Raw genomic sequence first — 23,207 nt, forward strand, 5'->3', positions numbered from 1 at the left:
ATAAGAATGAGTGTGCGTCTTTGTCACAACCCGGCTTGTGGGAAGTGACAAAGAGCTCTTATTGGACCAGGGCTCAAATAATAATATAATAATTTTGCTCTTTATTTAGCCAGCTGACATATAAAACTTTATTTGTTCATTGAAAATTGCATATAACACACTGTGGCTGAGGAAAGGCACTACTCCCAATATACGTGAACCCCAAATCAATGTAGTTCTAATCATATTTGCGCCTCTTTGATGGTCCAACGTTCCTGTCTGTTGTTCGGTGCTTTCCCGAGTAAGGGCGCAGTAGCTCTTCGGCTGCATCAGATTCACAACAGTCAGTGTCCATGCTAGCTGGGCTAACAACAAATGTAGAATTACTAATGCTAGCATTGGAAGTGCTCGTGGAAGCAGAAGAACTTGTGTCTTTGACAGGTGCAGGTGTAGTACTGCTGGTAGTAGCAGTACTACCAGTAGAGCTGGTATGTGTCTCTATGGACGCAGGCCTTCCGTTTTTTTTTTAACCATTTATCAATTTTTTCGAGCAAACGGAATGAGCATTAGCTACATTTGGCTACATACGGACCGTTAGTGGAATTCCCACGAGAGAGTAATGCTTAATGTGATTGGATGTTAATTATTTGACTAGACTACCTGTATTTGACATTGTGTTGTTATTTCACTGAACACTAGATTTTATTTTTGGCAGTGAAATGAGGTTACTCAGGTGAGAAAAAACCTCACCCAAATGTATAGCCCCGTTGGAAAATTTAAATGGCCTGTTTGAAAATGTGAATACATACATTTTGTAAATAATAATAATAATATATACCTTTAAAAAAAAAATGTGAATCACATTTTTATTTGGCGTACCCCAGACGGAAATACCTGATCTAAGGCATTTGCAATATATTTTACAACAAGCATGGTGTGACCGTAGTGGTGTTGTCACGGCACTCCGCGGAACTGCTGCTCATTCTGTTCACCAGTTCCAGAGGTCTACATCACCGGCTTTCTAGGCTTCACTGAACGGGATTCATTATCATCAACCCCGGACTGTCTTGTCTTATTACACCCCCCTGGTTCCAATTTCCCCTGATTAGTATGTTATATACAGTATGTTCCCTCTGTTGGTTATTGTTCCCATGTCCGTTGGTTGTGTGAGTACCTATGTGTTGGTGCAGCTGTTATGCTGCGTGCTTTATCTATTGTGTATTACAAGTATCGTCCTGTGTCGTTCAACGAGGTTCACCCTCGCTCTTTTGTTTGGGTACAGCCCAGTGTTTGTATACGTGTTTGTTTTGGGTGTATTAAAAAACCCATTGTATATTCCTGTGCCTGTCTCCAAATCCTTTATACCAGCATGACAGGTGCTATGTTTAGGTCTGAATCTGGATTGATTAACATTAAGAATACTATTTACAGATAGAAAATAACGTAGCTGTTTGTTGACCAATGATTCAAGTATTTTTGCAAGACAAGGGAGCCTAGAAATGGATAGATACAGTGCATTGGGAAAATATTTAGACCCCTTGACTTTTTCAACGATTTGTTACGTTGCAGCCTTATTCTAAAATGGATAAAAGTAGTTTATTTCCTCATCAATCTACAGACAATACCCCATAATGACAAAGCAAAAAAATACTTTTGGAACTCAGTACTTTGTTGAAGCACCTATGGCAGCGATTACAGCTTTGATTATTCTTGGGTATGACGCTACAAGCTTGGCAAACCTGCATTTGGGGAGTTTCTCCCGTTATTCTCTCTTCTTCTTCCTCTCAAGCTCTGTCAGGTTGGATGGGGAGCGTCGCTGCACAGCTATTTTCAGGTATATCCAGAGATGTTCGATTGGGTTCAAGTCCGGGGTCTGGCTGGGCCACTCAAGGACATTCAGAGACTTGTCCCGAAGCCACTACTGTGTTGTCTTGGCTGTGTGCTTAGGGTCATTGTCCCGTTGGAAGGTGAACCTTCACCCCAGTCTGAGGTCCTGAGAGCTCTGGAGCAGGTTTTCATCAAGGATCTCTCTGTACTTTGCTCTGTTCATCTTTCCCTTGATCCTGACTGGTCTCCTAGTCCCTGCCGCTGAAAAACATCCCCACAGCATGACACTGCCACCACCATGCTTCACCGTAGGGATGGTGCCAGGTTTCCTCCAGAGGGGATGCTTGGCATTCAGGCCAAAGAGTTCAATCTTGGTTTCATCAGACCAGAGAATCTTGTTTCTCATGGTTTGAGTCCTTTAGGTGCCTCCAAGCAGGCAGTCAACTACCTTTTCCTAAGGAGTGGCTTCCGTCTGGCCACTCTACCATAAAGGCCTGATTGGTGGAGTGCTGCAGAGATGGTTGTCCTTCTGGAAGGTTCTCCCAGCTCTGTCAGAATGATTATTGGGTTCTTGTTCACCTCCCTGACAAAGGCCCTTCTCCCCCGATTGCTCAGTTTGGCCTGGCGGCCAGCTCTAGGAATTATTTTGGTCGTTTCAAACTTCTTCCATTTAAGAATTTTCTTGGGGACCTTCAATGCTGCAGAATGTATTTGGTATCTTTCCCCAGATCTGTGTCTCGACACAATCCAGTCTTGGAGCTCTACGGACAATTCCTTCAACCTCATGGCTTGTTTTTACCTTATTTACACAGGTGTGTGCCTTTCCAAATCATGTCATATCATTTGAATTTACCACAGCTGGACTCCAATCAAGTTGTCAAAATATCTCAAAAATGATCAATTGAAACATGATGCACCTGAGCTCTGATTTTGAGTCTCAAAGAAAAGGGTCTGAATAGTTATATAAATCGCTATTTCAGTTACATTCTTTATAAATTTGCAAAAGAATGTAACTTTTTTCACCTTTTCATTATGGGGTATTGTCTGTAAATTGATGAGGAAATAAAATACTTTTATCCATTTTAGAATAAGGCTGTAACGTAACCAAATGTGGAAAAGGTCAAGGGGTCTGAATACTTTCCGAATGCACTGTGATTATCAAGATCACTACAATCCCCACACGTATGGAGTGGTAGTACAAAACCTGCTTTCCACACTTTTGGAATATTTCTTGATACTGAAGTTAAATACAAAATGTGTGTTACTGAGCCAGCATTGAGGGGTGCTGCATACTTAAGCAAAGACGGGCCAAATTGTCAGCCCCTAATGACTTCTTGCTGTCAATAGCTAATAAGGCAGCGAGAACAGCTGTTTCTGTGAGTTACCAAAAATTAAAAACCCTGACTTCTATTTCCCATGTCAAGTGAGGTTGATTGATCATTGATCGAGGCAACTGGAGGCTGTCTGTGGGAAGAACAGTCAACTGGCTGGCCAAGAACAGTATGACAACCATTTATTTTAAATAGGAAACCAGCTGAGATAAAATGATGATTAAAATAATCACAAATCTTGACTTTTTCAGTAATAATGCAGGAGTCTAAAACTACTTGCTTAGGCAAGGAAGTAGAGGAATTACCCCACTTCAACGAATTCATAGTTTTCCAGAATTTAGAGGGCTCACTAACATAATCTGTCATAGTGCTAAGGATGTAGTTTGATTTGGCCTATTTAAGCAAGGCAGTGCACCTATTTCTCAATTACCTAAATAGCTGCCAATAAGCTAACGAGCCAGTTTGTCTGACCTTGGCCCAGTCTAGATTTCTTGTCAAGAGGAGGCCTGAGAGTACAGGAGAGTACCATGGGATCGTTTGTTTTTTGGCTCTGAGTTGCTTGGAATGGGTATGCTTTTTTATTAAAGGGGTTCTTCAGGATTTTGGCTTTATCTACCTCCCCAGAGTCAGAATTTGTGGATACCATTTTTATGTCTCTGTGCAGTTCGGAGGAAGTTGCTAATTAGCATTAACTCAATTACTAACTAGCGTTAGTGCATTGTCTAGAAGTCTATGGGAACAGCTAGCATGCTATCTGTTCCTGTAGACTACCAGATATTGTGCTAACACTAGTTAGCATTGGCTTGCAAAACTACCTCTAACATCCTTCATACTGGACGCAGAGACATAAAAATGGTATCCACAAGTTCATCTGACTCATCTGGGGAAGTAGATAAAGGGCTTCTTTGCCAAAATCCCAAAGTATCGCTTTAAATTTACTGAGGGAAACCCCATGAATTCAGTACTCACAACAAATATACTGTTAATCCTTTGGACTTCAGACCAAAATGAGGACAGTCTATACACAAGACTGCTCATCTAATACCAATATGCTTTTCTCTAGAACTAATCTAATGGATAAAATAGTACAAGACACTGGTAGCAGATGTGTCCTGCAGTCAGTCCAGCAGTTTTGCTCTTTTTAAGAACCAATCAGAGACTTTGCACAGAGCCCAATACATCAGCACTGTTTCATGAAATCAAGCCAGGTATTCATCTCAATAAAGAGAGGAGTAATGCAACATGTAATAGATGTGGCGCGCGCGGCAGTGACTGTTATGGCACAGCGGGGAGCGTGTTAGTGTAATGGATGTTTTAATCTAGGGGAGATAGTGGCCGCCAGCAGGTTTCAGCTGCGACCACCCAGAGCAGAAACAGCTTTTATGATTTTGTGAAGACGTTGTCAGGAACATCTAATTGTTTTCTTTCACCCTAGCAGACTGCTGTAGCCGGAGGGGTTCTGGGGGAGAGAGTGAGCCATCATTTAGCCTAGTACCTCCACAGAGTGCTGCTGCAGGTAGGGAGAAAAGGGTGACCTTGTAATTGTTTTAAAATCAGACTGCGAGACGCTAGATCAATTGTATCATTTGACAGAAAGTAGGGGGTTGGGAGGGCGGGTCGAGGTGTGTGTGTCTGTCTGCGTGTGTGTTACTATCACTGACCCACCCCCAGCAGCGGGCAGACATGTTGTGAAATCCTGGTAACTGATAGCTTGCAGACACAAATCAATATGAATATTTGAATGAAACAAATAGCCTGCATTAGCATAAATTCCCAATAGATTCCATTGGAAAGAAAACAGTCTCAGAAGATGCATGGAAAGTGGAACAGCCATACTCTGTTATTAAAACAAATTACAATAGTATCGACTTGAATCCCAAGGTAATATAGCGATACCTAAATTCTGTGACGAGATACGTCATATGTGTACAAGTTACATGTGTGCAATGTTGAGTATTTATGTTTCCAACATCTTTGGTAATTTAGGTAATTAACAGAAAATCTATGGCAATCTATGGTAGTTTTGGTCATTTATTCTTGAATAACTTGAATAAAAATCTATATTCATATATTGTTGCCACGTCCTGACCATAGAGAGCTCTTATTTTCTATGGTAGAGTAGGTCAGGGCATGACTGGGGGGGTTTATTTAGTGTATTTAGTTCTATGTTGTTTAGTTCTAGTTTCTGTTTTTCTATGTTGGGGTTTTTGGATGATCCCCAATTAGAGGTCATCGTTGTCTCTAATTGGGGATCATATTTAAGTAGTTGTTTTTCCCACCTTTGTTTGTGGGAGATTATTTTGAGTTAGTGCATGTTGCACCGCTGTCGTCACGGTTTGCTGTTTTGTTTATTGTTTTGTTTATTGTTTCAAATATTAATAAAGATGTGGAACGATACGCACACTTCGCCTTGGTCTCCTTCCTACGACGAATGTGACATATTGTATTCATTTTCTATATCTGTGTCAATATTGTCCATGAGTTTCTAGTAGACACACCATATGGTTCAAGAGAAAATAGCCTAATTGATACCAAAAAATGCATCTAATCAACAATGGTATTATTTTCAATTAACTCTGCAACACGTCCAACTATTGACTTTTTTCACAACTGCCACCAGTTTGACGCGAAAACATTGACAATAAATACTTATTGACATAGTAAAATAAATAAGTGTGTTAAAAAATACAATAAAAAAATTGTTTCATACTGAAACCCTCATATCAAACACCAATGGTATTCACTAAGTTGATAGTTTATTAAGGATGATGTTTTACAGCTTTGTCATTACATTTTTCTATTTTAAAATCATCTTATTTAATGATTTCATATAATGTATTTTACATGTTATAAGGCCGCACAGAGGGACAGCAATAATTACAGACACCTGTGATAATCTGAAGTACCCAAAAAGGCCAAAAGATGTTTTCTTATAAAATTCCAAATAAATCTTGAAAGTTACACAAATTCTGGTAGTTTACTGGTAAACTTAGGTTTTCCGTAATATACCCTCCCTTTGCAACCCTACGCGTATCACATTAAAACAATGCCTTCACTAGTGGCTAGATCTATAAGAAACCTTGAGAGCCATATCCTCAGGACTTAGTTGATGGTGAGTCTGAATGGAGCAGATCTATGGAGTGGTGTGTGCTACCCAGACATCCCCATCTTTCTCCCGTGCACAGGCACTAACTTCGACAGATATTCAAATGAACGCGGTGTTTGCATGAAAACGGCTCAGATTGGAATATTGGACATAGATCTGTTGACAGAGGCTGATGCAGATGATAGCAGATGATGAATGACAACAATACACAGCCTAGGGTCCCAAATGACTGAGCAGTGTTCTCTGAAAGACTTCTCTGCTAACAGCGCTAACTCTGAACAGTTTGGGTTGGGTGGAAGGGGTGGAATAGGCAGTTGTTTAGCATGCCAAACTTCAAAGACTGCTTGCTGCTGCAGCCCTGAGCGAACAACATATCTCCAACAGTTCTGCAGGAAAAAGACACTCTGCATAACTGGGTTATGAGATGTAAGCCGACAGCATGATCAGTCACCCTAGATACATGAAGGATGCAGAGGAAAAGGAGAATCCCCTCAGCATACTCACATTCTGCAGCTGCAGGCCCGTGTCAGGCCTCAGGCTGGATTTGGACTCCAAAGCAGAGGCGTTGCCGCTGTAGTTTTTGAGGCTGCGACTCTCTTTCAAGTGGGCCTGGAGTTTTTCTCTGCGTCTCCTGAGGGGGCGGGGGAGTACATATACGTGGCATGTTAACTAAATCACGACATTGCCTTGACCTTTAACCCTCAGACCCCACTTTGTGCCTCTTCACCCCTAGTCGTTGCAGTGAAGAAGTGTAAATTGAGCGGCTCTGATGAAGCTGATAGGTTCCTGTGCTGTAACTCCATTATAGATTCCTTCCAAATGGCACTAGATCATGGTGTTATCCGATTATCTTGTTGTCAGGCTGCTCACTCACTCACATCATTATATTACAGACCCTATAAAATTACAATGCAATTTATCAGAGGGCTTTCTGCTCCATAACCATGAATGACAGTTTGCCATTAGAGGCTTGGATGTTTGGCCCAGCGTGCTGGATGAATATATAAAGGATATACATACTAGACAGGTGCTTTCAGGCGTAAACAGGATGTAAAACATACATAGACAAATATTGTGTGCAGGGCCCATACCAACACAATAAAAAAAATTGTCAAGAGCTTTCTTTCCTTATCGGTTCCTTAAAATGATGTACATGTATTAATGTTAATTGGAGGGATACAATTGTGAATCCAGACTCTTACAGTAGGCTCTTTGACATGGAGTGGCAGTTGAAGCTAGATCAATAGCCAATTGCCTGTGGTGTGTGCTATGGGTTTAGGTGTATGAACTGAAATCCGACCCTATGGGTGCTCCTGTCCACCCACTTGTTCCGACAGTAGAGAGCCATACAGAGAATGCCCAGAACACTGATCCCCACGGTGATGCAGGTGATTGACAGCACTTGTTTCTTGTACACCTCCTTGCTCTCTGTTGAAATGAAGAGAAGAGGAAGAGCTGACATTGACAGAGGAACAAAGAGCACAAAATAGGAAAAACTGGGAGAGAAGTTATGGAACACATGTCCATAAGGAGATGATCACAGAGAATAAAACATGGCTCTTAGCTCGCTGTAATAATAATGTCTTATTTTCAAATGCCACTTTACAAACCCAAACTACCCCCAGTTACTTTTAACGTCATATCATCAGCCCCATTGGATGCAAAGCCTTGTCATAGATGCTAGTTGTAATGTAGCCATGTCTGATTACAGAAGATAAGAGTTATAGCTGTAATGGGCCTCGAGGAACCCCCCCCCTTAAAGCTCATGAGCAGTCATTCTGATTGCAACATACTAACAGTGTAATTTCATATAAGCTATTGCAAAAATAATAATGTGGTTGTGTTTATGAAGGTCTTAGGTAATATTAGAATACGAAAAATATATATATTTCAAATAACATGAAGCATTTTCATTAGTTTATTTTACTGTAGGCTATATGTAAAAAACTAAATAACACAAAACACCACAATTCATGTGTTCAATAAATTATATTAGTGGAGTGCCTTTGTTACAACTATGAAACAGAAAGCATATGTGTTGGAACATGGTAACAGCTTTTTTTAATAAAGACAAAATATAAAAAAATACCCCAACCACCAAGACTCACGGTCAGCAAGACGATCGGACAAATGAACATCATTAGACTAAACATCATTATAAGAGCCAAGTGTCCTACATAAATTGTGAAAATCAGTACCAAAACAATAATGGCATTATAACGAATATACTGTACAGTAAGTGTCTATATGACAGCAGTAAAATATTTTTGATTATTGTCAGCTTCTGCTCACATGGTGTGGGTCTTCACAGAATGGCATCAGTTGGAGCATGTTCATGTCACATAAACAGCGAAAGCTGGTGAGTGCATTGCTGATGTTTTTTGCTTGAGATGTAGGGTCTGCTCTCTCAGTGATGACATTTTGTGCTGATAATCGGCCTGTAGCATTGTCACCGGCTTGCTCTATCCAAACAGTGCTGTCTCCTGTCTCACCGTTTCATTTGGTACCACGGGCACCTGCTCAGTGTGTGCTTTTCTGGATTTTATTTGCACTTAGGCCACAAAGGTTTAGGCTGAGGCTCAGAATAAGAAGAAAAATCATCAGAGATGTCATGATTCATTTCTTCCCCACCATCTGAGTTATTCATTCAGATTTTGTAGCAACGCTAACGCAGAATCTGCATCCATTTGTCTTGGACTGTGTCCATTCGTCTTTCACTATGTACTTCAAGTGGTCCAGAATAGACTGATAAGACTGCTTGGATTTGGTGGTCTGATATAGAGTACATACCACCTTGAGATTATAATTAGAATAGACAGTGTGAATTACACCGTAATTATAATAAATACATAATTTATAACACACTGGTTGTGTTAATGTGGCATTAAATAGACATCTCTTACAAAACACCAAAAAGTGTTCCTAATGACATTGGGCCATTGATTAGGACTACATTAATTGATGCGTCTTGCTGACAAAATGTACCTTTTTTGTAGCTTGAAAAGTCGGGACACCTGAAATGGAGCTGAAACTATCTCGTGAAAAATGGGATAGTCACCCTAACACACAAGGTCAATTTACTAGACTAGGCTTCAATGTGCAGGCCTATTACTATGAACTTCAAATAGGTCTACCGGTAGACAGTGATCTAGTAGCAAAAAATAATAATAATAGGTGTCACGTCCTGACCAGTAAAGGGGTCATTTGTAATTGTAGTATTGTCAGGGCGTGGCAGGGGGTGTTTGTTTTGAGTGTTTTTTGGGGTCTAGGGGATTTTGGTTCTAGTTTTCTATTTCTATGTTTCTTTTTCTATGTGTGGCCAGGTATGGCTTCCAATCAGAGGCAGGTGTCTTTCGTTGTCTCTGATTGGAAGCCATACTTAGGCAGCCTGTTTTTCCTGTGTTTTTATGGGTGGTTATTTTCTGTATAGCCTGTGTGCCTTATGGAACTGTTTTGTCATCTGTTTATTTTGTTTTGAGTGTTCTTTCTAATAAAGTAAGAAGATGAGCACTATAACCGCTGCGCCTTGGTCTGTCCCTTACGACGCTTGTGACAATAGGTTGGTAAACTCTGATTGGCGGTTGTGGTGAAAAAAGTAACACTGCCTATACTTTCAATGCATTTTTCTGAAAAAGGCCTACACCACTGCCGGTAGCCTACCCTCTCAGCCGAGGCAATTTTACACACAGATTAACACACGCAGAGCAGGAAGCCTACATTCAATAGAATACACAAGTTTAATCAAACTTGTTTACACCCTAGTTCATGAGTTGTCAATAATTCATGAGTTAAATAGTTTGAGTCTTCACAGATCGTGTTACATAAAACACTACCTTTATTTCCTTACATCAATGACAGTGTTCTTTGTCATTATTAAGCATATAACAATTTAATTAGAACATTGAATTTAAACCCTGTACTATTTCTGGATCTTGGAGATCTCAGAAAATGCACTGTAATTGTAACTATACCTATGTAACATTTCATTATGTTTTGCCACAAAAACAGTTCTCATGAGTACACAAATCCCAAATAATGTAGGCCTATGCCAACGCAAAATCAAATGCTTCTAACCGAAAGAGTCAACTATAGGCCTACTGTCATAAATATTGGATGGATTGGATGTGCATTGGTGTTACATTCTTCATTCTTCATCTGAAGATATCTCGAAATCACTTTCAGACAAATACGCAGTGGGTTGCGTGCTCCACATCATTTTATTTAAATATGATGTACACGAAAAAAAACTATAAACACGACAGATGACAGTTTCACAGGCTGAACAGACAGCAATGCAAAAGATAACTACCCACAAACTACAAACCAAACACACACCTACTTATAGGACTCTCAATCAGAGGCAACTAAAAACACCTGCCTCCAATTGAGAGTCCAGCACCCAAACCTACACATAGAAAAACTAACCTAGAACATACTAACCCAGAACATACACCCAAAACCCAGGAACACATAAATAAAACACCCCTCTACACCACACACAAAAAACCCCACCATACAAAACAAACATACCTCTGCCACGCCCTGACCAAATATAACACAAATAATACCTAAATACTGGTCAGGACGTGACAATTGGTGTCTAGCTGTAGGCAAGTAGTCTAGTGATATTGGCGACCATCATCAGCTAATCCAGGAAGGAAAACATATATTGCTAGAAAATAATAACGCCAAATAAATGGTCTATTTTTTCTGACCACGGACGGCACAGAGAACAACAATACCCGCGAGCACCTGAAAAAGAAAGCAATGAGTGCTCCGAACAGCTGACTGACAAAAGCAAACAATGATAAATCAACGGATAAATCTAATGCATTGGAATAAAGGCATAGGCTATTTTTATCAAGGGCGCATGGCAAGCAAATGGCGAAAACGAGAAAGTAGCCCTCAAAGGAAAATCTATGAGTTGAAAGGAGCTCAACTGAGGCCGAAATTCAGCACTACTGCGCTGTGGACAGGGAGGCGGTTTGTGCTGCCACACAGAACTAAATGGTTTAAACTATGATATGAGAGGTGGGGTTGTTCGTTTCATTTGGAAGCTTTAATTTTCATATTTACCACTGTAAAACATATATACCACTGCATTTCAAACAAATAGGATAATTACATTTTTTTTATTTTTTACTTTTGCTTCATTTAGGTGACTAATGTCTCATTCAGGGGAGCTGAGTACCCCCTGGCTCCCCCGTATTTCGTACCCTGAGAATAGATCAATACAATAGAATGGCACACCCTGTTCTTCATTCATAATTGGTGATAATATAATTATGCATAGTTTGCTTCCCCTCTCTCATCAACCCATTCTCCCCCTTTCCCTCCCATCATTTACTTCATTTATTAAATCTTATATGTGTGAAAGTAGTTTCGGTATAGTTTAGGTTCAGTTGTGAGGCAATTATCAGTGTGATTATCACCTGGGCACGGCATCTTCAACTATCAGGAGAAGGAGCAGAATAAGAAAAGGCAATGGGGGAAAACCATTCAAAATATGAAATGCCCTCCTAAACCTGGGTATAACTCCAGTTCTGTTTGTGATATTAAGATTCTAACAGTGACAGTGTGTTATATAGACTTATTTAGGAAAGGTCAGGGACAGATGGGGGCATGACTTTAAGAATGGCTGAGTAATATTTATTTATTTATTTATTCATTCATGAGCAGTCCAAATGACTGTGTTAGTGGTTCTACTGTTAAGGGTGAAAACTTGCAGCTGCCTCTTTTCATATGAAAAACTAAATCATAGTTGCCTTCAGAAGCATTTATAGGCAATCAATCAGATATTGGCCGCACATTCTGTAAGATGGATTGTCCTTTTGATCAATTTAAAAGTAAATGCTATGTCCTGCCTTGGTATAGAATCTGAAATTAGATAGGCTAGGCTATTACAGTCCTACACACAACAAAATGTGGGTTCTTCAAGGGTTCTTTGGGAAGGGTGATGGTTCTATGTGGAACCATACTGACCAAAAGAACCCTTTGAGCCCTTCAATGGTTCCTTGCAGTTCAATAAAGGGTTCTGTCCTCTTTTAGTAATAATGTAGGGGTGGCGGATCATTCAAATATTTTGGGGAGTGGTTTGCTGACAGCTCTTTTTGTGCAACCATGAGTGAGAGTGTCATTCCAGTTTATCTAATGTTGGGTGTTATGTTATTAAATATGATATATGAGTATAGTTACAGTGTATTGTGAAAGACTCACATATGGAATGTGTCAATTGAGAACAGTTGACTAAGTCAGTAGTTCTCAATTCTCTCCTCAGGGACGCCAGCTGTTCCAGAGCTAGCACACCAGATTAAACTTGTTAATAAACACAGTAATAAAACCTAGGGAATTTTAACAATATAATAAAGCTATTAAACCAGAATAAATAACCCGGAATGGTTCTACAACGAACCTTTTGAGATTGAGAAAGTTTCTTTATAGAGCCATTCTACATAAAGGTTCTATATGGAACCATAAACAAGTGTTTTATATTGCCCGCAAAATGGCTGTAACCATGGCGAAACCCTTTTTTGGTGCTTTATAAAACCTTTTTTTAATGGTTCTTTATAGAACCTTAGGAAAAGGTTCTTTAGAGCAGCATACAGGTTCCGTTTAGAATTGTATGAGCATGGTTCCTTATAGAACCTTAAAAAAAAGGTTCCATAGAAGCACCAAAAAGGGTTCTGCTATTGTTACAAGCCAAATAACCCTTATTTGGCACTATATACACTGTAGAACCATTTGTTTTTAGTGTGTATCAAACAGGAATAAGCCTACTGTAGCCAACCCATACTGTCAAGGCTCACTGCCTATTTACTTACGAGCATGCTTGGCTATCGAATGGATGATTGAAAAAATTGTAGTCTACTATTGTGTAGCCGGAATAATTTGAACCAGTTATGTCAGAAAAGGAGAGACATCCTGTAGATTATGATTTAGGTCTATAAACTAAAACTTATTTTTACTTTTTGTATTATAATTCCTGTGCATCAAACACCTCCCATTTTACCCAAACGAACAATAAGCCTATTTGCTTGCAATACAGTTGATCAACCGTTTACAAGTTGTGTGCACGCATGGTTTGAGATTTGTCTGGAGATACACATACTTTCCCATCCAGTTAAACATTTCTAAATACCAATCTTTGCGGGAAAACTGTTTAGAGGTTTAGAGTATTTTTTGTGCGAACGTACCTTTGATAAATAGAGCCTCGGGCTCCTATTGGCCTTTGCAGCCAACTGTAGAACACGCCACACATGAACCAGTAATACATTCATTTACTTTATCTTATCAAAATCAATATCGAAGCCAAAAGACGAGAGCTAGGCTAATTAACCACCCTCTCCCTCCCTCCCTCCCTCCCTCCTCCTACCCTCCTCCCTCCCCTCCCCTTCCTCCTCCCACCAGTAGTTTCCAGGGTCAGTATTGTTGTTTTGATGTCTCTCAACCGGAGTCATCACATCACCACATTTACTGTAATTAGAAGAGAAGAAGAGAGGAACACTGTTGTAGACATAGGTAAGTTGCATCTGTAATTCCATGACAGCTAACACTCCATGTCACTCACAATATTACCATGCTACCAAACAACCTCACTGATCGTGGACTATTTTATGTCCATAATTTCCCTGCATAGTATTATGATACACCAATGGGAAAAGGTTTTACGCTCTTCCTCTGATGCACGTCATAAATGCTGTGTATACAAGCCCTGCTTGGAGGTAATTAAATTGTGTTGTCAAGGTCAGCCGACATTACATGAAGATGTAGCCTACAGTACACAATCCCCCGTGCTCTGATTCACGGATTCAGAAAAATATTGTATTTATTTGCAGGCGTACAAGGTAATCATTTGTTTTCATTCCACTTTGAAGAACAAATGTGACTCGTTTCAGGAAACTACTTCACAGGAGAGTCATTTGAACGTAAAATGTTTTTAAATCAAAATGTGTTTTTTGGCAGAAAATGCCTTCTGGAACAAATTGTTAAATTACAAGCCTAGTTGGTTTAGCCACAGAAATATATCACGTAGTAGAACTGCATAAGTGTTGCTCTCCATTTTCTGGAGGACCAAGTTTTGAAATCAGTAGAATTAGAGTATGACAGCTAAGATGGAGAAAATTCTGGCGTTTGATTGCAAATATGCAGACGGAGTTAAAAAGAGAACACACAGAAGGCTGTGTTGTATAAAACACCTATCTCCGGATTACATCTTCAAACTAAGGGCAAACATGGCATCCGTGACAGAGGGAGAAGAGTCCATCTATGCATATGGGTAAGAGAGTCTAGCTAGCTACATTTTCAGATATTACACGATTCTAATTTTGTCAGAAAGCCATTTTCATTTCAAGTTAATGTGTACTGCTAGCTAGCTAGCTAACGTTAGCTGGCTGGCTAGCTGGCTGGCTTGCTAACGTTACATGTATGATCTCTGTAGTAATATTATTTTTACCTCAGAGACATTTGCATTGCTAGTTATAGCCTAATCTTAGCTACCTAACATTGAACCTGGCTGGTTAGTTACCTGCAGATTCATGCAGGGTAGTAATGTTATGAGTTGGGATTATGGTTAATTGTTTAGCTAGCTAGCTACATGTCTAAACAAAAGACTCCGCTTAGCAAAGTAACTATTTCAATGTCACTGAGACAACTGTCGATAGACATAGCTGGTAAATATGCTCTGGCTATCTACTCCGATTTCAGAGCACTCTCATCTGAGTGTGCCAGAGCGCAGAATAACTGAAGTATTTACGAACGCTCAACACCCGTTGAATATGGCTGGTGTCAGTAAACGTTGGCAAAAAAGCTAAATTAAATTGTTGCCAGCAGCACAGGTGCAGTCACCAACGCTCTGGATAACATAAAAACAGCCTAACCAGATCTGCTAGGGCGAGTAAAATGGTCAGAGTAAGCTGTTCTCTCATTTGTGTCTGAATGTAGGTAGCAAGCTAGCCAACATTATCAAGTTAGCTTGGGTGCTTGACTGCTGTTGTTAGGTCAGAACGCTCAGATCAACCCTACTTTTCGGCCAGAGTGTCCAGTGTGTGCTCTGAATGCTCCGAGATCGAAACACTGAATTTACGAATGGCCAATCTGATGCTCTGAGTTTACGAACACCCAGAGTACACTGGCACTCAGATTAAATGTATGAACAAACCCATAGTACAAGCTAGCATTTAGTCTTGAAATATTTGGTTGTTTAGTACATATCCTCACATGTGAATCATGTGAATCATTAAAGACATAGGTGAAGCTAAAGCTTAAAAGGGTGTGAATGATGCTAAATGGTTGTAGACAAAGAAGAGCTCTCCAGTATGCACTCAAACAATTCAAGGGCCATTTTCTCAAAAGTGAGGTTACACATGTATCAACTTTCAAAGCAGAATTACTTTCCCATATGTTCCTCAACTACGTATAGTGTATGAAATATATATTTCTAGCTCTGAGGCTGTACTTTTATCCAATGTAAAAAACACAGTTTCAAATTTTGATGCATAAGACCGAATCGAGCTGGTCGGTCACAAATTAGCAATGTGGTTTAACAGGGAAATGCCAAAACCATGCAGTAAGGATTACGTCAAGTAAGAGTGACAGTAAATATGCCAAAATAAAATAATTGCTTGAGTAAATGAGGTATACAAAGTATATTGAAAGCAGATGCTTCCACACAGATGTGGTTCCTGAGTTAATTATGCAATTAACATCCCATTATGCTTAGGGTCATGTAAAAAATGCCCAGTTGCCTGTTATTTTGGCTACCAAGGCTGGAAGAAGAGATCTCAGTGACTTTAAAAGAAGGGTCACAAATGAGCATAGGAGGATTAAAGGGTGTGTGTGTGTGTTTGTGTGTGTGTTTGTGTGTGTGTATGTGTCTGTGTGAGAGAGAGAGTCATTCAGTCACCAGATCTCATCCCAATTGAACACTTATGGGAGATTTTGGAGCGGCGCCTGAGACAGCGTTTTCCACCACCATCAACAAAACACCAAATGAGGGAATTTTTTGTGGAAGAATATTGTTGCATCCTTCAAATAGAGTTTAAGACAAATCTTTGCAAAGGTGTTTTGTAGCTGTTCTCGCGGCTCATGGAGGCCCAACGCAAGATTAAGACACTTTATGTTGGTGTTTCCTTTATTTTGGCAGTTAGCTGTATATATATATATATATATACATGTATTTTATTTATATACTGTACATAAATATAAAACGCAACACGTAAAGTGTCCCATTTTTCATGAGCTGAAATAAAAGAGCCCAGAAATTGACCATATGCACAAAAAGCTTATTTCTCACAAAATTTGTGAACAAATATTTTTACATCCTTGTTAGTGAGCATTTCTCCTTTGCCAAAATAATCCATCCACCTGACAGGTGTGGCATATCAAGAAGCTGATTAAACAGCATGATCATTACAGCATGCATCTTGTGATGGGGGCAATTAAAGGTAGCTCTAAAACTGGCATGCTCACTGCAGGAATGTCCAATAGAGCTGATGCCAGAGAAGTCAATGTTAATTTCTTTACCATAAGCCGCCTTCAATGTCGTTTAAGAACATTTTGGCAGAACATCCATCCGGCCTCACAACCACAGACCACGTGTAACCACGCCAGCCTAGGACCTCCATATTTGGCTTCTTCACCTGCGGGATCGCCTGAGGAGAGGATGGGGGTGGGGGGTTCTGAGGAATATTTCGGACTTTAATAAAGTGGGGAAAAACTAATTTATATTGGCTGGGCCTGGCTCCCCAGTGGGTGGGCCTATGAACTCCTAGTCCCACCCATGGCTGTGTCATGTGAGATTCATAGATTAGGGACAAACTAATTTATTTAAAATTAACTAATTTACTTTTAAGAACAGTTAACTAAGTAAAATCTCTTGAAATAGTAGTATTCATATTTTTGTTCAAACGTTTGGACACACCTACTCATACAAGGGTTTTTCTTAATTTTTTGTATTTTCTACATTGTAGAATAGTAGTGAACACATCAAAAATATGAAATGACTCACATGGAATCATGTAGTAACCAAAAAATTGTTAAACAAATCAAAATATATTTTATATTTGAGATTCTTCAAAGTAGCCACCCTTTGTGACACTTTCCCAACCAGCTTCATGAGGTAGTCACCTGGAATGCATTTCCATTTTTATTTAACTAGGCAAGTCAATGACGGTCTACTGGGGAACAGTGGGTTAACTGCCGTGTTCAGGGGCAGAACGACAGGTTTTTACCTTGTCAGTTTGGGATTCGATCCAGCAACCTTTTGGGTTACTGGCCCAATGCACTAACCCCTAGGTTGTTAAAAGTTAATTTGTGGACCGTCTTTCCTTCTTAATGCATTTGAGTCAATCAGTTGTATTGTGACAAGGTAGGCATAGCCCTATTTGGTAAAAGACTAAGTCCATATTATGGCAAGAACAGCTCAAATAAGCAAATGAAACGACAGTCCATCATTACTTTAAGACATGAAGGTCAGTCAATCAAGTTTCTTTAAGTACAGTCGCAAAAACCATCAAGAGCTATGATGAAACTGGCTCTCATGAGGACCAACACAGGAAAGGAAGCCCCAGAGGTACCTCTGCTGCCAAGGATACGTTCATTAGAGTTACCAGCCTCAGAAAATGCAGCCCAAATAAATGCTTCACAGAGTTCAAGTAACAGACACATCTCAACATCAACTGTTTAGAGGAGACTGTCTGAATCAGGGCTTCATGGTCGAATTGCTGCAAATAAATCACTACTTGAGGTCACCAATAAGAAGAAGAGACTTACTTGGGCCAAGAAACACGAGCAATGAACAATAGACCGGTGGAAATCTGTCCTTTGGTCTGATGAGTCCAAATTTGAGATTTTTGGTTCCAACCACTGTGTCTTTATGAGACGCAGAGTTGGTGAAACGAATTATCTCCACACGTGTTTCCCACAGTGAAGCTTGGAGGAGGAGGTGTGGGGTGCTTTTCTGATGACACCGTCAGTGATTTATTTAGAATTCAAGGCACACTTAAGCAGCATGGCTACCACAGCATTCTGCATAGATTCGCCATCCCATCTGGTTTGCGCTTAGTGGGACTATCATTTGTTTTTCAACAGGACAATGACCCAACTCACTTCCAGGCTGTGTAAGGGCTATTTGACCAAGACGGAGCATGATGGAGTGCTGCATCAGATGACCTGGCCTCCACAATCTCCTGACTTCAACACAATTGAGATGGTTTGGGATGAGTTGGACCACAGACTGAAGGAAAAGCAGCCAACAAGTGTTCAGCATATGATGGGAACTCCTTCAAAACTTTTGGAAAAGCATTCCAGGTGAAGCTGGTTGAGAAAATGCCAAGAGTGTGCAAAGCTGTCATCAAGGCAAAAGGTGGCTACTTTGAAAAATCTCAAATCTCAAATATATTTTGATTTGTTTAACACTCTTTAAGTTACTACATGATTCCATGTGTGTTATTTCAGTTTTGATGTCTTTCACAATTTTTCTACAATGTAGAAAATAGTAAAAAATAAAGAAAAACCCTTGAATGAGTTGGTGAATCCAAACTTGCCCATGACATGGCCATCTTAACCCCCCCCCCAGAGTAATATATGAATATATTACTCTTCCTCTGTAGCTTGTGCAGGAACTGTAATCACAAAGAAGGAGCCCCTTAATCACATACAGATGTAGGATCTTAATTTGATCACTCTTTTGTTGCTGAGAATTTTCGTGCAATGCAGGAAATGCAGATGAACTTTATGATTCACATAAATTAACAGAAAATCCACACTAACACACAATTATATTACCTGTATTGCACTTTTCATGTAGCCTACGTTTGGCCAGCTAATATCCTAACCACCAATCAAGCAACATTATGGAGTAAACATTTATTTAGCTGTGACAAAAGTCAAATTAAGATCCTACATCTGTAGCTTATGCCTATATGTTTGGAAACAAATCAAATCAATTTGAGAGAAACACATTACAATTTTGACATTATTATAGACCATTATTCTACTAATAAGATGCAATTACGTTGGAATAACTATGTAGCTAACAACTATATATACCTCCTGATGCATGGGAACGAATATGAATGGTAAAACTTGTATCTGTGTCGATTCCCTCCACTGTGTCTGACACCGTTCCCTATGACTGTGAAACAGACAGAAAACCCAAAACAACGTTTTTATCACAGAGCCCCTGCTGTTCCTAGTTTCAGCTGACAGACAGCAGCCTTCTCCACCTTGCCATTAAAGGACTTGAGTCACGGGAAGAACAGAAAGCTATATCCCTATATAGATGAAGATTTGAGCCAGATTGCTACAGCAGGAAAATAATCCTGGAGCAACAGGAAATTTGAATTATTATGTTGATTAATTGATATAAAAAAACATTATTTTTTTGGGGGGGGTTATAAATATTTTGTTAGGGCAAATCAAGTCTGACATTTTAAAGTGGAAATTAAAACTTTAGATGCCTTTTTAAACCTTAAATACTCTACAAGTTTGCATTTCCTGCAGTACATCAGTGCGAGTACATTGTTTATTTGACCTGCCATGCCTTGGAGTAGAGGCTTTGGGGGGGAAATAATAAAATAATGCTTGTGTGCACGTACAGGACTGTCCAAAAGTCAGTGCTATTTATGTTTTCCACTCAGTGAAGCTTCTGATGGTCATGTTATACAGGGCAGGGGACATTGGCCTTGGATGGTATCAACTCCTCTATCTTGCAGACAACTTTCTTTAACTGGATAATGACAGAGGAGACTGATATTTCACTCTCACTCCAGGAATCACATCAAAGAACATAACCCCCTCAATACATTCTCTCTCTCTCTCTCTCTCTCTCTCTCTCTCTCTCTCTCTCTCTCTCTCTCTCTCTCTCTCTCTCTCTCTCTCTCAGAATAATTCTGCTTTCTTTTTCTTCACAGGGTCTCTTTGCAGACAGCATTCGACTTGCAAATGCAGTGTGAGTGATTGTAATCAAAATTACAATACCAGAGCTGTAGGAGCCAGGCAGTCTCCTCATTCCTGTGTCCATTGTGAAGCTGTGCCTCAGAGAGCAACATGACATTCTCTTCCCAGTTATCACTTTGAGCCCCTTGCATATGCATGGCCAGGATCAAGCAAACAAACCAAGCAAACAGAAGAAAATGCACAATGAAGCAAACTGTCACTTCTTCAGTCCTGCCAGTTGGAATGCATGCCTCACAGTGGACGTAGGTAGCAGTCTGCTGAGGGAATGACGTGTGTTGACAAGCAAATACTTTTTATTGGCCAACAAAATCAAACATTATTACTCTCCCTACTGACGGAGGGCCTGGAGCAGCACACCTCTTTTATCTACTTGATATCTCTCTCCACCTTCAACTGTCACTGCCCCTCTCATTCTGTTTCTCACACCATTCCTCTGCATCCCTTTTTCTGTCCTCTCATCTGGAACTTCCCTCATTCTTTTTTCTCTCTCTTTCTGCAATTCCCTTCAAACAGAAAAACAATTAGATTTCCCCCCATTGTATCACAGAAGTATGTTAGCCAGCAATACACAGTATGGGTTTCAGTAGATACACTAAAGTTAGCTAGCTAGGTGGCTTGCAGGAAAAATAACCTAGGTAGGCACCATACTTGTCGTCTGCCCTCTTGGAACTGGCATCGGCTTAGCTACCTGAGTTTCTAACGTTAACTCTTTGTTTGGAATCCTCTTCGCTATATTCCGACTGAGACATGAATGGTTAAATGTCACCCCACCAATCATAGGGTGTATCATTCAGCGCCTGATGCCCAGACCTGCCTTCCTCTTGGGCAATTATGTGTGAAACACATCTCACTGTCCTAGAAATGTCTCGGACATGATGAAAACATCCCTAGATTCCCCCAGGGTGAAATTCCCCTTTAAGTAGAGTGCATTGCAGTGGACTAGATTGGAAAGGAGATGTTACAGAATCTCCCTGCCGAGGGCACTGTAGGACTATTTTCCAGTGTGTGTTGTTTATTTGTCCGGCCGGCGCCACAGAGTCTAGCTCTCACTCACCCTCACCCTTTCTCCCCATCACATGAGAGAATCAACATCACCTCCAGCTCGTGGCCCCAGCCAATCAGACTGTCCCCCATGCACCCCACACTCTGGCCATGCACTGGTCATACATCCTCTGATTGGCCAGATGCTAGCTAGCGTTGCACTGGCAGGACAGATCCATGGCGAGCTTTGGTATATGTACATGGGATGCATGACTACAAAGTAAGTTGATGTTGTTTAGCTTGGCTTTGTATATCTCTACCTAGCTATTACTTTGTTATATGCTGGAGTTGTTATTAGTATTGGCTATTGTTACCTCAAGTGTCATTTCTATGTGTAATACTTGCTATTTATGTTGCCCATTTGTACAGCCTCATTGTATGATATTAGGTAACATGTTTACACCAACTCTGTTGTTGTTATTATTGTTAGCAATCATGCTAGTAATTTTTCCTATATTACTATGTAATATCTGGTTATTAGATACAGTCCTTACTAGGGCTGTGGCGGTCATTACATTTTGTCAGCTGGTAATTGCCATGCAGATGACTGCCGGTCTCACGGTAATTGACCATCAATTAACAAACACGTTTAGCATCTCCAGGCCTGCACGCAAACACGCTGCTGATGTGCGCCTTTGGAACATCGACAATTAAAAAAGTGTAATAAATCAATATAATATACATCACAATAAATCCATTATTTATTTCAGGCAGATCTTAAGAAACATTATGATATGAAGATGTAATTCAGAAGAACAGAATTTGAGTCAGCCTACTGTATGTTATCTAACTACAGTTGAAGTCGGAAGTTTACATACACTGAGGTTGGAGTCATTAAAACTCGTTTTTCAACCACTCCACAAATTTCTTGTTAACAAACTATAGTTTTGGCAAGTTGGTTAGGACATCTACTTTGTGATTGACACAAGTAATTTTTCCAACAATTGTTTACAGACAGATTATTTCACTTATAATTCGCTGTATCACAATTCCAATGGGTCAGAAGTTTACATACACTAAGTTGACTGTGCCTTTAAACAGCTTGGAAAATTCTAGAAAATTATGTCATGGCTTTAGAAGCTTCTGATAGGCTAATTGACATCATTTGAGTCCTACTTTGGTGCGAAAAGTACTTTGGTGCGAAAAGTGCACATAAATCCCAGAACAACAGCAAAGGACCTTGTGAAGATGCTGGAGGAAACAGGTTCAGGCTGCATGATACGACTATAGGCTATCGATGATTCTGAAAAAGTAGCAAAAAAATTGTGCTGTTCCTTGCCTCTCATCAAGTAATCATATTTTCACCCGTCAAACTATTCTCAAATTAACTTTCTTTACTAATATGTAAAATTTGCTTCGATTTAGAATGGCCCATTATCACATGGGGAAGAACAGGAGCAGGGAAAAAAATACAGTGAATTGCAAATGGAGGGCTCTTTCCCGCAGTTAGTTTTTTTATTCATGCGGGTAGACTCCCGTTTTTATAGCAGAGCAATGCTTAATATTAGCAGCTGAGAAATAAATACACTGTAAGCCGTGGCATTTCTATAACACCATACAAACACAATCTTTGAAAGTAAGTTTGATATAATATATGCGACTTACAGTAATGTGTGCATACATTGTCGTGTTACCAAAGAGCTCTATTTTCATGTCATCCAACAAATGTAAATGTCTGGAGTTTTCTAAATGGCATTGGCACTTGGATTGGAACTAGTGCTTTGGCCATGCACACTAGCAGTAGGTTTGGCGTCGCAATGAGAATGCATGAGCAGAAAAGAACACCATACCTCCTGTAAATATGGTGGTGGATCTTTGATGTTATAGAGCTATTTTGCTACCACTGGTCCTGAAGCCCTTGTTAACGTCAATGGCATCATGAGCTTTACCCAGTACAACAATATTTTAGACAAAAACCTGGATGCCTCTGCCAGGAGGCTGAAACTTGGCCGCAAGTGGATCTTTAA

At 40.0% G+C, this 23,207-nt stretch overlaps 1 protein-coding gene across 3 annotated transcripts in view; it reads right to left on the reverse strand.

The window, feature by feature from the left end:
- LOC115153298 (pro-neuregulin-3, membrane-bound isoform) overlaps positions 1-23,207 on the reverse strand; it is a 553,781-nt gene that overhangs the window by 44,652 nt on the left and 485,922 nt on the right. For all 3 annotated transcript variants that reach the window (XM_029698589.1, XM_029698590.1, XM_029698588.1), the window contains exons 5-6: positions 7,569-7,671; positions 6,748-6,874 (exon numbers count right to left, since the gene is read on the reverse strand). In XM_029698589.1, coding sequence (XP_029554449.1) covers positions 6,748-6,874; positions 7,569-7,671 — 230 coding nt within the window. The remainder of the gene's footprint in view (positions 1-6,747; positions 6,875-7,568; positions 7,672-23,207) is intronic.

The sequence above is a fragment of the Salmo trutta genome, chromosome 18, assembly GCF_901001165.1.
Source record: "Salmo trutta chromosome 18, fSalTru1.1, whole genome shotgun sequence".
Taxonomy (NCBI): domain Eukaryota; kingdom Metazoa; phylum Chordata; class Actinopteri; order Salmoniformes; family Salmonidae; genus Salmo; species Salmo trutta.